General features: G+C 41.5%; 1 protein-coding gene across 3 annotated transcripts in view; it reads right to left on the reverse strand.

The window, feature by feature from the left end:
* The window catches only part of Enox1 (ecto-NOX disulfide-thiol exchanger 1), a 515,583-nt gene that overhangs the window by 110,047 nt on the left and 388,189 nt on the right, over nt 1–17,347 (reverse strand). For all 3 annotated transcript variants that reach the window (XM_090342091.1, XM_090342088.1, XM_090342090.1), the window contains one exon: nt 13,703–13,915. In XM_090342091.1, coding sequence (XP_090198217.1) covers nt 13,703–13,915 — 213 coding nt within the window. The remainder of the gene's footprint in view (nt 1–13,702; nt 13,916–17,347) is intronic.

Genomic DNA, 17,347 nt, shown 5'->3' on the forward strand with positions numbered 1-17,347 from the left:
AGGGAGAGGTGATAGGACAAGGGGCTGGACTTGCTCTGTGAGAGGAAGATGCCTCTAATTTGGAAGAACATCAGAGACAACACAAGCACACAGAGAGGTCTAAGTAGGACGGATTTGCTTTTAGGCTCATTAGCCTGAGAGTGCCTCATAGCCAGCTACATGGGGCTAAAACACAAGTTGGGTCTCAGAAACAAGTCAGAATTAAAAACTTACTGGGCCAATCTCTTCTTGGAACTATATTCTTTTCAACAGGGTGATAAATTAAAAGTAAAAGCAAATGTGATTCAATTTAATCCATCTATGATGTCTTATCCCCCTCACCCCTCCACCTCCATCTATAATGACAACTCCCTGATACAAAGGGGAAATGGTGCAACTCAGCTGGTTTAGTTGGGCTGAATTACTTCTCTCAGTTGCTCAGACTGCCCCCAACCAGCCATTTGTCTTGCAAATGGCTTGCAAATAAAAGTTGCCCATCTCATGAAGGGGCTCTGTTAGAGCCTGCCCTTCAGCATGAATTCATCACCCTTCCAGGAAACTACCTCCAACAGCATGCCCTGATGAGTGTGATTCAAAGAACAAGTTGTAGAAAATCACAGATCTCATCTTGTGATAACTAGCATTGATGTCCCAGGTGAAGACAACACGCTGTGCTTTGTTTGCAGCAGGTAACACCAAAGAGGAAGCCCAGGAGTTAATCTACCACTTAATGCTTCTCTAGTATAATTAATATTACTCGGCTTATGCACAAGAAAGCGACATGTAGTTACTGGCTATAAGACATGTTCAAAATTCAACTTCCCTATGCAAGAGTTAATCGGTGAACAATACGCTATTGGCCTTTGTTCAAAACAGCAGGCTCACAGAAGGCTGAATAAGCAGAACTAATTGAGATCAACCCCCCACTTCCCAATCAGCGCATTCCACTCCCAGTGATATATGGACAGTAGCGGCTCAGAAAATTTAGGGGTTTTTTAGTGACCCTCACTATGTAGACCAAGCTGACTTAGCACTCAATTTGTGATCCACCTGCCTTGGCCTCTAGAGTGCTGAGATTACAGGCAGGCGCCATCCTATCTAGCTGCTTCTTATTTAGTCAGGAAAGTACTATCAACAGAAAGAGCTGTTAGAAAAATTAAACTGACCCTTCACTCCTTGCCAAACTTTCCTCCAAAATTCTACATATTGTGTCTCAATTAGGTTTTTTGAAGATGAGAAAATGAGAAGTTCTTCAAAAGTTGGTCTTAGACATCATCCTAGAATCTCCAGTATGCCTAGCAGGTTTAAGTGACACACACATGAAACTCGCTAATTACTCAATTTTCTGATTGCAAATTCCCTACTTATGATTACTTACAAGCTTATGAATGTGTACCAGTGAACACACCTTCACTCACACAATATACATCCATAACATGTTTATGTACCTAGTCTTCAACATTACAAAAAAATAAGTCCATAAGAATAATTCACTTCTTGTACTTTCCCCTCTCCCAAAATGTCTGGGCACATGCCACACCTTCCTTCTTGCTAGACAGAGCAACTTTATTTTACCAGTCTTAAGAAAAGCATGTCTTTAGCCTTCACAGGGAAGAGAGACTCAAAACGGGACATCTATCTGTGCACACACAAACCAACCACATTTAAACTGTGGGAAAGACTAGAATACTGAGTGAAAAATCTCAGCTTTGTGGGCTATCTAAGGCCAGTCTGAATTTTGACCTCCAGACAGAGAAGCACTGACGTTATTGAAAGAGAAAGAATAAGGTCTTTCTAAGAACCCACAGTCTTTTCTCCCTCACTGAGCTCCTGCTCACAGTCCCAATAGCTCCTGCATTCCCTGTTCTGGCTGCACAGCTGTAAAAAGAGCCTTAAATCCACTTAGCGCCCCAAATCTGGAGCAACTGATTACATTCTTTAGGCAGATGGCTTGCCTACATAAAGCAATCTTGCAAGGCTAATTTTTGTTTTTAATGCTATCTGGGTTCATGATAAGCCTTAGCTCTGTAGAGTTAAGAGGAATTTTTTTCCCCTTTAAGGGATAACATTTTTCCAAATCCTCCAAGAGTAGCTCAAGAGAGATTATCAAAAGCATATAACAAATGAGATAGATGACCTCCCTCAACTTGTCCCTTGTTATTGTTGTCCTTAAATACTAAAAGCTGAGGTGGAATTCTTTATGAGGAGAAGGGACAAAAGAAGGAGAGAGAAGACTCGAGATATGCCGGAATGGATGCACCTCAGTCTCCAAAGTTTCAATTAGTATTTTTGCCTTTACTATCTGGACACCCAGATACTGAGGGGGATTGGGGAAGGGAGAGGAAGCTACCACAGCAGATCTTCAGGCAGACTCCTGACTCCTGTTCCTTCACTCCATGTAAGTTTCTGAGCAAAGGAGTGTGCCAGGATGGTTAGCAAACTGAACATAGGTCCACACTTGGAGAAGGCATGGACTGGAATTTCAAGTTGACTAGAAAAAAGGATAGTTAAGGGTTCTGTCCTAAGACAGGTTTTTGTTGTTGTTTTAAAGCACAGAGTATGATATTGTTAATAAACTTCAGCCAAATCACGTGTGTTATGCAGGGCTATAATCCAAGCTGTTCAGCACAGGGACATGAGAAAAATCAAGAATTCAAAGCCAGCTATAGCAATGTTAGTAAGATCTCATTTCAAAAAATGCAAGCAAAAGAAAGAGAAAGACTACATAGAACATCTGTGGTAGGCACTGAATTTAATCATCTTTGTATATGGCAGAGGTGGGGGACTAACATGAATTTCCTGGGCAATTGAGACTAGTTGGTTCTTTTAGAAACTGGGATGGAAATAAAAGAAAGAGAGAAAATCTTATTTTCAGTCAACCAGGAAAAATCCAGAATTGGTGGCATGGCTCAGCTGCTAGAATAACAGCCATGAATGGGAAACATTCAAGCCAAGTGTGGGAAGTCCTGAGTTCAAACCCCAGTATTATAATAATAAAATAAGGTGTGTATAGGGGTGCTATGGCCTCAGCTATTTAAAGCCTAGGGGAAGACATAATTGAATCACCTTATAGGAATGTATGCAAGGGAGTTCCAAGGCAGAGTGACAGGGCAGGTCAGAAAGGTTTAAATGAACTACAGGCTATGGGTAAACAGAATTTTCCAATGCAAAGAAGCCAGACATCTGAAGCTATGATAGAATAGGAAGCTGAACTTGCCTCTCTCCAAAAGTTTATTGAGGGATCTGAACCGTGGTATAGAAGAATATAATTGCCTGGAAAAAGGCCTTTGTTTTTGTGTCTACTAGGCTGGCCCCAGCTTCCCTGTCTGTGTCCTCAGTCTTCTTGCTTTCCTCCAAAACCCTTTCTGGAAAGAATCATTTTGAATAATAGCTTCAGCAGGGGGAAACTGAGGGAGACCGAGGGACTCCAAACCTGTCTCAGGCTGTGTGTGAAGGGGAAGATGGAGAAACCCACTCATGGCATGTTATCTGTATGACCTGAATACAAACTCCATCTTTTTGAGTCCCAAAGGCACAGGAGGCTACATTAGACAACCCTGATCTCCTGTCTAGCCCTGGGAGCCTCTGGGACAGGAGTCTAAACTTTGTCTGCAAAGGAACAGACAGTAATTAGTTTTACCTGGGCAGATCCTACCACTGTCCTGTTACATAGCTCAGCGATTGATCTCCTTCAATGGAATCCACTCACTGTGTAGATACTCACAAGTCTCCCTGGGTATGGCTTTCTTCCATTGGCAGCCAATGCTTCTTTCTTAATGAGCACAGACTTAAGAACACATCATTTCTCTCTCTCAAAGTAACTCCACTACGTATCATTTGTCCTCTGTTTGAGGACTGTCCTCTCATCTTCTCCTCCAACAGCACCTCTCCTTACTTGTGATTGTGATTTATTTTCCAGATCTTAGTGCTGGACTCATATTAAAGTACCAGAACTTTCATTGTTAGCTTAGTTGCTGGGCTTTCTGAATTACCATGTACTAAGTTAAATCTTGAACTCTAGCCATCCACAACTCTTGGATATTTCCAGAGTATGTCTTAGTTTCTCTCTCATTTTAGTATCATTATTCAATTCAGTTATATGTTAGGAGAGGTTGAAGTGAAAAATAATACCAAGGGCTGACACGGTTGTGATGACTGAGCTTTAGCATTCTTTCCTATCAGCCCTAAAGTCCTGTCCCAAGAGAAAGAACATTCTGTGCTCACCCTTCACTTGGAAGCATTCTTATTTTCTCTGGACATTTATTCCCTGAGACCTAGAAGTTGTTGTTGTTGTTTTAATGGAAATAGTGTTTCCAGAATCGAATACATTGGCAAGTATAGCTATCAGCATGATTCCAAGGAGAAATAGAAAACTTGTCGGGTTGCTAATGCAGTTACAGAGCTTTTCTTTCCATGGATGAACTACAGCAATGACTTCTACAGACTTGGGAAACATTTTAACACTTCATAAAATTCTTTTTTTCAACAGCAGGGGATGTAGGAATCAAATTTCCCTAGGCAGAAATAAAAAATGTTTAGCTGAGATGTTCCTGAGAAATAAACAATTTCATAGAGAGCTTTTTAGGCAGAAGAAATGTGGACCCGGACACCAATCTGGGTATAAGGGGGGCATGATGCTCACAGAGGTCAGAAACCCTCACATTTCACTCTAGCACTTAGCATGTGATCTGACACTTAATAGGCCCCAATAAATATTTGTTGAACAGATTTAATCATTCATTTAAACGGCCAAGGCTTTTATGATTTCGGTGGAGAAGACAGATGAGGCTGTGACAGGGAGGGGATTGTTAGTGAGCTGCAGAGCTCTCTCTGAGATAACTCTGACCAGGCTCGGCATCCACAGAGAGCCAGGCACAACCTCTACAGATGGCACAGATGGGACATGTGCCTGGAAGGCCATGCGCTCTCCTTTGCTAGGGTCACCTGAGGAGCTTATGATAGTAAGGATGAGCCCTGGCACCACATGGCATTCAGCTATACAAAGATGTGAAGGGGGCTGGGTTGTTCACGTGGTAACATAACAGATGTGGAGGTTTTAAAGGACCTTAGGGTATTATCTGAGTGAACCTTTTCACCACAGACTTGAAGAAACAGAGACTCAAGGAGCTCCGAAGACTTTCCTGCAGTGATATGACTAATAGATGTCTGAGCTTGGATTAAAACCCAGGATCTTCTCATACCTAGTTAAAGGGTGCCTACCATTGCCTCTTTTTTTTTTTTTTGCCAGTCTTGGGCTTGAGCTCAGGGCCTGAGCACTGTCCTTGGACTTTCTCAAGGAGGCTAGAGCTCTACCACTTGATTCTCAGCACCACTTCCGGCTTCTTTTTCTATGTATGTGGTACCATGGAATCAAACCCGGGTCTTTGTGCATGCTAGGCAAGCACTTTAACCACTAGGCCAAACTCCCAGCCCCCCATTGGCTCTTTTTAAGACTGGTGATGAGGCTGATGTCACTTGCTACATTAAAAAAAAGTATATAACAAAGTTAAATAGTTAAAGTTAAATAGTTCCACCATTTCCAATCTCCAAGCTGAACTAAGATTAATTACAGCACTGTAATCCTATTACGTAAAATCAGCAACTAAAGTACATTCTGGGTGTTCCATTTTAAATGTCATATCAGAGCTAAGTCAATTGATCATAGTTTATATAAAAAGGGCAACCTTTCGAGATATACTGTACAGTTTTTACTTTCCAGCCCAGTTTTCCAACACTACCTTCATTTCTGTCTACGAATGGCCCATAAATACTGGTATGACAGGCCTTGGCCTTAGTGCAGTTACAAGAAATTAGACCAAGCCCAGGAGTGGGTGCAATGAGGTCAGAAAAGACAGTAGTCAAGTGCTGGTGGTGAATGCCTATAACTCTAGTTATTTGGAAGGCTGAGATTGGGAGGGTTACAGTTTGAGGGAGCCTGGACAGAAGAGTTTGTGAGACCCTCATCTCAACAGAGAGCTAGATGTGGTGACACATAACTATTATACTAGTAACAAAGGGAAGTTAGCATAAGCAGGCATGCACTGGCCAGGAAGCAACACCTTACCTCAAAAATAGCCAGCAGCTGCATACAGGCTCATGCCTACAATCCTACTTACTTAGGTATCTAAGGTCAGGAGGATCATGGTTTGAAGCAAGCCAAGAGAGAAAAGTCTTCAATACTGTATCTCCAATTAAACAGCAAAAAATTGGTCTGGAAACACAGCTTAAGTTAAACAATGACAGCTCTGGGCAAGGAAACTGAATGAGTATGAAGCCCTGAGTTCAAACTCCTGGCACACACCTGCACCCACACACAATAGAAAACAGGACAGGAGGCATGGCCCAGTGGTAAGAACATCTGCTTAGCAAAGGTAAGGTCTTGAATGAAAGCTTCAGTATAACAGCAGATAGAAGGGGAGAGAAAGGGAGAGGGAGAAGGAACTGCAGAAGGTAAGAGAAAGGGATCTGGCTATGGGTGCTAATAGATGGGACAGGTTTTATGGTGATATGTATGTGACAACAGTGAGCTTCAGTTCTGGCTATGAAGGGGGGAAAATACTTCAGGCAAGGTGAGTCCCATAGAACACCATGCAGAGGTGGGACAGCGAGGAGTGACGGGAACACATACTTCATTTTCTAACCAGAGCCTAAGAGCCCCGTCTGCTCACTTCCGTTTTTCATGAAAAGCAAAACCAAAGAGATATGGAGCAAAAAGCAAACAAGTAGCCAAACATCTTGATTTGAATTTTCTCATAAACCACTAGGTGACCAAAGCATTTCATGTTTGTTCCCTGAGCCTTAGTTTCCTAATTTGTAAAATAAGTATGTTTAGCCTAATAGGACTGCAAGGTGCTTTCGAACTTACTTGCTGTCGTTTCTACTTTTTATTCATGTTCATTATATGTATGACATATTATTGAATATTAATAGTCCCTTGTCCATCATTGCTGTCTGCTTACCCATTTGCCTTTTCTTTACTTTGCTCTATCATAGTCTTACTCTCTCTGACTTTCTCTTTGTCTGTCTGTCCGTTTGTCTGTCTCTGTTCATTTTGGGAAGCCTGTTGGAAAAGCAGTAAAGGGGAATATCTTAGGGTATTGAATGTTTTATAAGCCGTGCATGTATCATAAGAAGGCATGCAAAACTGATCATCCTGGCATGCATATTAATAACTGTGGCACCACATGCTTCTGGACTTGAAACAGCTCCTGTCTGAGCTTTGAAATGGTAAGCCTGACTCATAACTGAAGAACTCAAAGTGGGAAGGCCTATGGGGAGTTCCTGCGAGATATAAATTTTTAAACAGCAAAGGAGATCAAACCACGAAAGGCTTTGAGGAGGAAAACTTGGGGAAGTTTCTGCCCGAATACACAGTTTAAGAAATGACATAGGGGTGAGACAAGGAGGTTATAAAAATAAAATGGTTCAAGAATGAGAGGATTCACCTGGGCTGCCACATTTTTCTTCTCTTTCTGTCTAATCAAAGGAGTACTATTCAGCTGTCCCAGAAAGAAAGAAAAAGTACTCAGGTACCATGCCAGGAGAGGCAGTGTCATACCACTTGGCACCTTTAAAATTATCCCAAGCAGAAGTGAATGGCTGCTGTATATTCTGAATTCCTGATTAGCTTTAGTTGCTGCCCCTTGTTACTTTAGCTAAAATTAGGTAAAAAGAATGTCTATTTGACTATATTTAAGAGCACGTCCTAGGAAGAAAACTGGAGATGTGATAAAAGGTTAGAATTTCTGCATATGTTGGAAGAACAAAATATCAGCAAGGATAGAAGATAACTTCCAGAGTTTATGTACACTATGACATCACAACCTTTTCCTGTTATGATGAAAAACTCTTGTTCTTTCCCAAGAGATTTTTTAAAAAAATACTAAAATTCAAGAATAACATCTGTGTTTTCTTTATCCTAGGTGCTGGACAGGCATCCACGTCAATCCTTCAAAAATCGCTTTTCAAGGGATGCAAAGGCAAGCATGACAAGCATGACATCAGAAACTTCCCTTGTCTTACTCAACCAAGTGGCTAAGGCCAGCACAATCTACCAAGGAGCCCAGCATCTAAGTCTTGCAATGTACTTGAACTTTGTTGGAAGTTGCTAAATAAGCTTCCTTTTCAGTATATCAGGTGTACTCCATTTCCTTTCATGAGCTAGTTGTTTCCAGGATGCCTCAGGGCGACTTCCCTTCCTGATCCTCCTGGCTAGTAGGTAATAGATGTGCCATAGTGGGGGGGCTATGAAGAAAGGCACTGGGGATCTTTTGTGTGGGGGAGAGCACTCCAGGCTGCTGTGTAGTAACCAGGAGATTCCTACCACGTAGGAGAATTGACAGCTGAAATGACACTGAGCAGTTCCTCTCTCGTTCAAAGTGAAAAAGCCAAATGTGGTTCCTAAGATAGTTGTCAGGAATATCAATGTAGATAAATGAGTATGACTGCTTATGCTTTTGGGAAATGCTAGAAGTATATCCATCACTCTGAACACTAGTGGCTATGGTTAAAATAGCCCCCTTTTTTTCTCCCCCAGTATTGACTCATTCTACCACATTGAGTCAAGCTTGGGAAGGCAGAAAGGGGTTGAGGCACACACTGTTACTCCACCACAGAAGGGAAAGCTCAAAACAAATGATAAGATGTATCTAATATTCCCAAAACAGTAAAATGTATGTATGTCAGCCAGGTTAGTCAAGCCAACTGCTGATACTTTCATGGCGGATATAAAAGATCTGGTTCTCTTCAGATCTTGGAAGGTTGATGTAAAAAGCAGAGAGGAGAGAATAGAAAGCAGATTGCCTGTTGACCTATGTAATCTTCCAATAGGATTAATTCTTGTTAATTCCTACTCAGGTTACATTTAAGGTTATTCCTGTCTTTAGTCATCCAACACAAGCCTGGTTATCCAGGATGCATGCCAAGCCCCTTAGGATGTATTCCTCAGCCAGCTGTGTAGGCATTAAAATCAGCTGTGATCTCCAGAGACATTGTTGATATATGCCAACTTCTGAAAGACTGCCCAGAAGCAAAATCATAGGGCTTAAGGGACCTCCTATATATAGCAATGGGTAGAAGGTTGTTGGAAGGTTGCCATTTGATAAATACCGACATGAATTGCTCTGTTCAGTTTTTACCCTAACTCTCCCTAATATCCATTAGTCTCTGACCCATGGTCTGGTATAATCTAGTGGATTCTAATACCAACATAGCTTCCCTTGTAGAGTTTTGATTATCACACATGCAGGTTGAAACCATGTTACCTTGGATGGTACAAACACCCATTCCAATGTACTTGGTGGACTCGCCAGAAAATTCTTCGCACAGCTTTGGGCCACCTTTCTTCCTGTTTCCAATGTACACATTGACTATGCACTTACCCCTTCATCTACCAAATGCATGTTGCATGTCTCTATGTTTCAGGCACATGCAATACACACTTGACTTAAAAGGTTTCATGCTGAAGCCTGGTACAGTGGCTCACGCCTGTAATCCTAGCTACTCAGGAGGCTTAGGTCAGAGAATCAAGGTTCAGACACAAAAAGACCTGAGAATCTTATCGCCAATTAACTTCCAGAAAATGGGAAGTGGGGCTTGCCTCAATGGTAGGGCTGTAGCCTTGAGCTGAAGAGCTCGGGGACAGCACCCAGGCTGAGCTCAAGCCCCATGACCCACAAAAAAAAAGGTTTCTTGCTTGCTGATATAGTAATTTAAACCAGACAAAGCATGATATCATCTCATATCTGGATAAATGCTACAGAGAACCTTAATCAAGGGATAAGATATCTACTGACCAAAAGTGGACTAGAAAGCCCACTCTGTAGGGAGTCATCTTTCCTTTAAGACCTTTCAAGGAATGTTCTAAAGTATGTAAAAGATTCATTCATGCAAAGGACAGGGAATGAATTCACTAGGGAGAGAAAACAGAATAAGTGAAGCCTTGGGGACGGGCAGTAGCTTTGATGGGCTTGTAAGGACCCACAGGGAATGAGTGTGAGTGTGAGTGACACAGTCCAGCTGATGCTGAAGAAGTCAACACAGACAGCCTGACAGGCTCAGAAGGCAGAACCGCATGCTAAGTGCAAGAGAGCAGTGTAGAAGACATGGCTCACGATCTGTTTCATAATCAGTGATAGTGATATGAAGTGGGTAGAAGTGGAAGGATGGGATAGTATATGGTAGAACTACAAAGGCTTCCAAATTACCATTTTCTTCTTCTGAATTACTATGAAAACTCCTTTTAGTTTGGAGATCTTGGGCCTGGCTAGTGTTATATTTCTCTTTTAGTTAAGTATGGCCATATGTAGTCACTGGGCCTAATAAGACATGTGTGGAAGGCTGGGATGGATCTTGGGGCAACTTTCATTTTCTCACTCTAATACAATTCCTTCTTCTTTCTCCCCTTCCCCTTTTTTGCCAGTCCTGGGCTTGAGCTCAGGGCCTGAGCACTGTCCTTGGACTTTCTCAAGGCTAGAGCTCTACCACTTGAGCCACAGCACCATTTCTGGCTTTTTTTTTTCTATGTATGTGGTACCGAGGAATCGAACCCAGGTCTTTATGCATGCTAGGCAAGCACTCTACCACTAGGCCAAACTCCCAGCCCCTCTTTCCCTTTTTCTAATGTGATTTCAGCCTAGAAAAAGGGATGTGAAAGCAGGAACAGCAGCAACTACCTTAAACAGCCATCCAGGAAATGCTAATGGCAGCATATAAACCTTAGCCCATAATAAAAGCATTGATTTCTTAAATCAGGGCTAATAAATAACTATACTTATTTTTTTTAGTGTGCACATAAAAAAAGACTCCCCTCTACTTAAAAAAACAGTTTGGCAGAATTGTTTGTTGCAAATGTATGCTCTAGTTAACTGACATACTAGATAATCACAGTAGTCTACATAGCTTGGACTTGAGTAGTGGTCACGAACTGAATCAGGCCCAGAGAGACAACAGATATGGGTTTTCCCCTTCTACGTGGAAGCTAGATTTAGCTTATAAACTTACAAGTAAATATGTTGATTAGGCCAGATGCAAGTATGTATAGATGCATTAACTGGAATATGGTAGATTCTAGGGAAAACTCAAATAGTATAAGTCCTTAGAAAGGCACCAGGAAGCAGGTACTTGGAAGCGCTGGGGTTAGGTCAAGGGGAAGAGTGAACAAATGAAGAACGGAGGCGGGGGAGAGTGCAGTTAAGAATCCAATATGTACCCTGCAATATTAAGAGTGGAGAAAGGAGTAGTTGGGTAGAAATGCACGGAGCTGTTGTAAAGAATGACATTGATCAAGATATATTCATAAACTGCTTTGCTAGCTGGAAACTCCTATTTATAACTACTTAAAAATAATAACAAAAGATAACAAAATATAATTTAGAAAAAGTAGGCAAGAGGTAAGCTCTTCAGGGTAGAAACAACAGTATGCTGTGATAGTTAGGATACAAGGTTTCGTGGTAGGAAAGGAGGTTACAAAACATATTTACAAGATTTTTGGTCTTGTCATAGTCAGAAGAACAGATTGGAAGATTTAAGGCCAGAATTCAATTCTTAGGAGTTTAAAGCTGAGGTTCTCAGTGGAGTGTTTGATAGCAAGGATTCTCATTACATGGGCTTCCCTGACCTGCTTTGTCCCTTCACTGACTTGTCCCCAGCCTTCCCTTGTTCTGCTCTTTCTTCTTAGTTCCTCCTGTTGCCCAGGCCTCTGGGAAGTAAGCCTCTGTCTTCAGTGCTGCCTGAACCTGGAAACACCCCACCCTGGGGTTCCCCATTAGGAAGCAGCCATTGCTGCACATCTCAAACTCATTTTCCAATGGGGCTTTTACTGGTAATAAAAGGCTGATATATGGGATCACACAGGCTATACTTTGTTATCTCTCGGTTGTTCCAAACATTAGACCTGCATAATGACAGGCAGGAATCTCTTATTCTTCACCTATATCAAAAAGGTCTCCTGTGATAGTTACTACAAAAAGAAAAGAAACATTCATCTACTATGGTTATCCTATCTTCCCCATTATAGGCAAGGATTGAGTCTCCCTTGCCAGATGGGACTGTAAATTGCATGGGGAGGAGAATATAAGTATAAGCCAAGCTTGCTAAGTGGCGGGTGATGCAGTATGCATACCATAGTGCTGCCGTTTCCTGCATTTAGAGCAGTGACTGTACCATTAGAGTTGTTTTGTCTTCTGTCCTTCTCTCCTGCTAATTCACCTTTTCCTTCCCTTCCCTCTGGCCACTAACTCATTATTTTCTCAGGGCTGGCTAACTCATTATTTTCTCAAGCTAGGTAGTCTAATATCAGTATGAGACAGAGTATTTGTATTATTTCTCCTCATTCCTTCTCTTTAAGGACCGATTGGATTCATACTGGTTACATACTGATTTATGTTTGTGAATATGTGAATATGTCTGTGATGCTGCAGAAACTTTTTTGTATGTGTATGCCATTTCTGGAGCTTGAACTCAGGGCCTTACTCTTTTGTTTGGCTTTTTGTTTTGTTTTGCTTAAAGCTGGTGCCCTACCACTTGAACCCTGCTCCATTTGCAGCTTTTTTTGTAGTATATTGGAGATAAATGGTCTCACAGTCTTTCTTGACTAAGCTGGCTTCAAACCACAATCTTCAGATCTCAACCTCTTGAATAGCTAGGATTACAGGCGAGAGCCTCTGACACCTTGCTAGAAACTGCCTTTTGACAACAAAATCACTGTAAGATACATTTATATAGAAGATTCTGGCTTTTCACACCCCCAGCATCCCATCCTAACAGACACATTACTGCCGGGATTTACAATGATGAAAGAAGTGATAGGCATTCTGGCATATTATATCACTGTAAACACCACTTATCCCCAGAATGAATACGTAAATCCTGTATGTAGCTGTGGCATGTGGGTGCATGCACCTGGTACAGAATGGAGCGCGGCATTGTCACAGTGTCATTTAACAGCTTTTACCAAGTGAAAGAACATGGCAGTTGAGATGCATTATGCTACTTTGATGTTAACTACAGACACAGATAGAATTCCCATAAAAAAAAAAAGTAGACATCTTTCTTTCTTTTTTTGAATAGAGCCCTGGGTAATTACCTTGACTATTGTTCTATGAGAAAGCCCCATTTACCCTTCTTCATCAATTTAGGATCTAGACATGAAAAATCACCACATTAAGTAGTTAAGGCAATCTGCTTTCCAAATGAAGAAAGGACAAAAGTCTCTGCTTCTGAGCAACCCAGGGAAACAGCTAAAGCTCACCTTATGAAATAAAGGATCCTAAAGAGTAGCTTTGGTGGTTTTGTTTTTAAGGGTATCTTCTTCCTAAATAGAGCCACAAGAACAGGGTTTGCTTTCTACTGTCAGACCCTGGAGGACCTGCAGGCTGGTGAGAAGAGTCTGCCAGTGACTAGTGACCCATCCTGAGATAGGGAATGAGCCGTGGTAGGTATGGACAGGCTGTCCTGTCTGGTGGAGAGAGGGGTAGGCATGGAGTTCTGAAGAAAAAGCTACAGAAACAGTGCTCACCTTGAGAAGTAAGCTCTCAGGGCAGGTTCCGTGCTCCTCCAAGTACCACAGAACATGAGACAGGTTATGAGATTTACCATTCAATATGGAGTAAAATGGGAGATTACTGAACTACTTACCCCCAAATCAAAACATAAAACGGATGCAAAAGGAAAGGCAAAAACCAAAATCACAACAAAAAAGATGGCCCCCAAAATGTTCACTTACATTGAGTAAGGATTCCAGTTAAGGCATTTTTAAAATTCTCCTTCGCTTCCTCCATCTCTTGCTCATGGGTTGCTTTTTCATTCATGAGCCTGCGGACGTGGCTGTTCGCTGACTGAACCATGGAATAGAACTGATTTGCCGAACGGCGATTCACTTCCCCTCGTTCTATCCAGGAAAGCAGCACTGTGATAGCCTCAGAAAACTTGCTATCATCTGCAAATGGAAGAGCAGCAAGCACAAATTATGCCAAGTCAAGTAAAAATGTTGATATTTCTGGGTCCTCTCAAAAGATAGCCCAGTCCACTCTGATGATGGGTGTGCTCGCTCAGATAGACCAGTTTGTTCTCCTGAAACTAACTGCTTCATCAGTCTTCAATTTCTTTTTTCTCCTCTAATTTGTGACTTTGTGGAACCACCCAGGAGGGTGGTTGTTATACAAAAGTTGTTCTGAGCACCTCAGTAATAGGCTCTAGTCCTAGTCTTACAGCAAACCTTGGTTACCTCCTTAAGGACAATTTGGCCTCAGAAGCACTATGTCCAGAAATAGGATGGGATGCCAGTTTTATGATCTCTAGAATTAGTTGACTTAGTGTCAAAATGGGTAGACTAAATTGCGAGATGCCATTTCCAAAGCAGATGGTAGGAATAAGTCCTTCCTTCTGCTGTGGTTCAACATAGATTTCATTGTAGTAACATGTTTAAGGAAGCTGCAGAAGAGAATATTTCCTTGTTTTCCACAATGGAGACCCTGTTCTCTAGGTGATTTGTGTTTGCTTCACATGGTTTCTGGAAAGACCATTTGAATCTGGTTTCAGGTGAATAGGAGGCGAGGCAGAAAGAAGAGAATGAGATTCCTTCAACCTGTAAGTCAGTGATAAAGTTTACTTCAGAGCCAACAATTAGACTTGCCTTTTTGAGAACAGTTGTGGCATAGACCTATGCTGTATGGCTTGAAGGTGGAGAAAACAGGTGTGAAAGTGGTTAAGTTAATTAAAACCGGAAGCTATTTGTCAGTTATTACAACATTAATCAATCCAGCTACTGCTGTAGGCTCTGTGCGTATTTTCCAGGCAAACTTGAAGAGAGAAGCCTTCCATTTGTATTTTTCTACCCCTGGACAATATGATTTAGGGGAAAAAAAACTTACTTTTTTTTTAACAAGTAAACTAGGTAGTCTTGCAATTCTAATATTCCAGCAGCAAAACCAGATTGCAAGATTCAGATTCATTTAACAAATACTGATGGTCCCCCAGATTCTAGGTTCTATTGGCCCCAACAAAGGACCCCCAGACCTCCTCCTGCATTGTTCACATCTACAAATGAAGACACACTCCAGATGGGTGAACAGAAAGCAATTCATGTTTAATGAAATAATTTTATTTAGGCTTCATGGGTTAAACAAAATCATCTGTTAGATGGTTACTAATATTCCATTTGCCTCATGTTTGTAGGGTGAATAGTTCTAATTCTGGTCTTCAGATCTTTCCCCTCAAAGTCATCTTCCCAGACCAGGGCTCAGCTTCCTTGACTGGTGCTCATACACTGCATGGCAAAGAGCCTCATCCTGATTCAGGCTGCATGGGGGTACCTTCTGCCTTCTCTGGGCACAAAGCAGCTATTATGGATGGCAGGCTGACTAGTCAGGATTTTATATCCTCCCTAGCTGCAGCAGCTGCCTTCTGGACTTGAGGATCAAACCTCTGCTCTGAGCAAACTTCCCCCTCTGCTCTCACCACGGAACTTGACCAGGGAAGGGGTCTTGGAGTGTCCATCGAACCCCATGTCTGTCCAGTTTGCTTGAAAATCTCAACCCACGGGCACCAGAGAAACACATCTTAGGATCAGAGCTGACTCATACAATTGTGCTAACTCTGGAATTTTCTGTCACAGTTCAACCCACGGTGAACTCCAGCCGCAGTAGTTTCTTATCTCATTTCATGGACAGAAGCAGCTTGTATAAGATAAAATCTATCATACAATTTAACATTACCCTCAGCCCATGGAGAAGCCCATAATTTAGCATTATGTTTCTGAGAGGCCCAGTGCAACCATTACAGTTGGAATAAATTCTGCCTCCCACTACGCGCTCCACCTCACGTCAACATACGTTAGGAGAATGGACCTCAGAAGAGACAGCAGAAATAAACCTAATGTGTATAAGAAATCTTTTCTTTTCTCTTAAAAAATAACAACCAAAAGGAACACTGACTTCCCACTAGACACAATACCATGAGAGTGGGATGTGGGAAAAGCCCTTGAGAATTTTGGAAGGAGAACATCTTTCGTTCCTGGGCTCGTGGGTCATTTTCCCTTGTTCCTGTGGTCACTGGGTTCATAACTACACTGCGTTACTATCAGGAGGAACACACAAAAAATGTAAAGATCCATTTTTGCTTACATGTCCTGAAAACCATATTTTACTGTTCTCTTCTAGACCTAGAATGGAAGTTATGTGTAGGTTATAAACAGTAGGTTGGATTCAATTGAGAGTTTTCAGAAAGAAAAACAATATTCTTAGGGATAAGTACTTGAAAATACACTATTTAAGAAGAAAATAAGGACCCAAGAGATTTTTGTACCACATTATCTAGTACTAGTAGCAGAAATCCATTTGCTTAAGAAAAGCATAGAGTTTTGAAAATTCCCAACTTCATGTCTGAAGTCTTTGAAACTGGAAGGCCGGATGTATGATTGATGTTCTGACATTCAAATTAAATTCAAAACACATTAGTCAAGCCACGCTCTGTAAGACCAGTCAATATTTGTTGCCATGTAAGAAGTGACTTTAATTTATATTAATTAAGACCAAGCCAGTAATTCCCTCTGAATGACTAAGAAGCATATTGGAAGCGGTCATTTTCAATACTCAACTGTAAATTCAATTTTGTATTCAGTGGAAAGATCACTGAGAAAGCAGAAAACAATATAAACTAATTTAAATAGGATTTAGATTGCGGCATTAGTACAGCTATTCATGCAGAAGGAAATTAACACTGCTCATAAAAATCACATCAAAGACGCACTTATAAAAATTCCAAATACTTGCTGTGAACATGCTTAGGCATAATTCTGAACATGGGTACAGTTGGAAACTAGAGTATGCAGATGGGCTTTTTCCACAGGAAGAACTGAGGAAACTGTCATATCATGAAGGGAATATGGACTATCTGTTCACGTAAAAAATGGCTCAGTGTGTAGCTGGGCACTGAATGGCTCTAACCTATAATCCTAGCTACTAAGGAGGCTGAGATCTGAGGATTGTGGTTTCACATACACCTGAGTTACTGGTAATGTCTGCTTGCTGGTTTTCTTTTGCTCAGTCTACTTTCATTTCTTTGTCATCTTCCTCTTGGTTAAATATGATGGCATCGCCCCTGATTTTGCACAGGTTAAGCTTTTTTCATTCAGGGATGACATTCTACCAGTCGAGCTACACCTCCATTTCTGACCTTTTGACAGTCATTTGAAAGAAAGAGTCTCTTACATTTGTCTGCCCAGACTGGCTCCAAATAATTTTTAGGTGTCAGCCTCCTGAGTAGCTAGGATTATAGGCATTAGCCACTGGTGCCCAGCTGTAAGGCAAATTCTGTGACTTATTCATCTGTCATCAAAGGCAGAGATCAATGAACGTATAGACATGCCATT

This window comes from Megascapheus bottae, chromosome 11 (assembly GCF_031878675.1).
Source record: "Megascapheus bottae isolate mThoBot1 chromosome 11, mThoBot2.hap1, whole genome shotgun sequence".
Classification (NCBI taxonomy): Eukaryota; Metazoa; Chordata; class Mammalia; order Rodentia; family Geomyidae; genus Megascapheus; species Megascapheus bottae.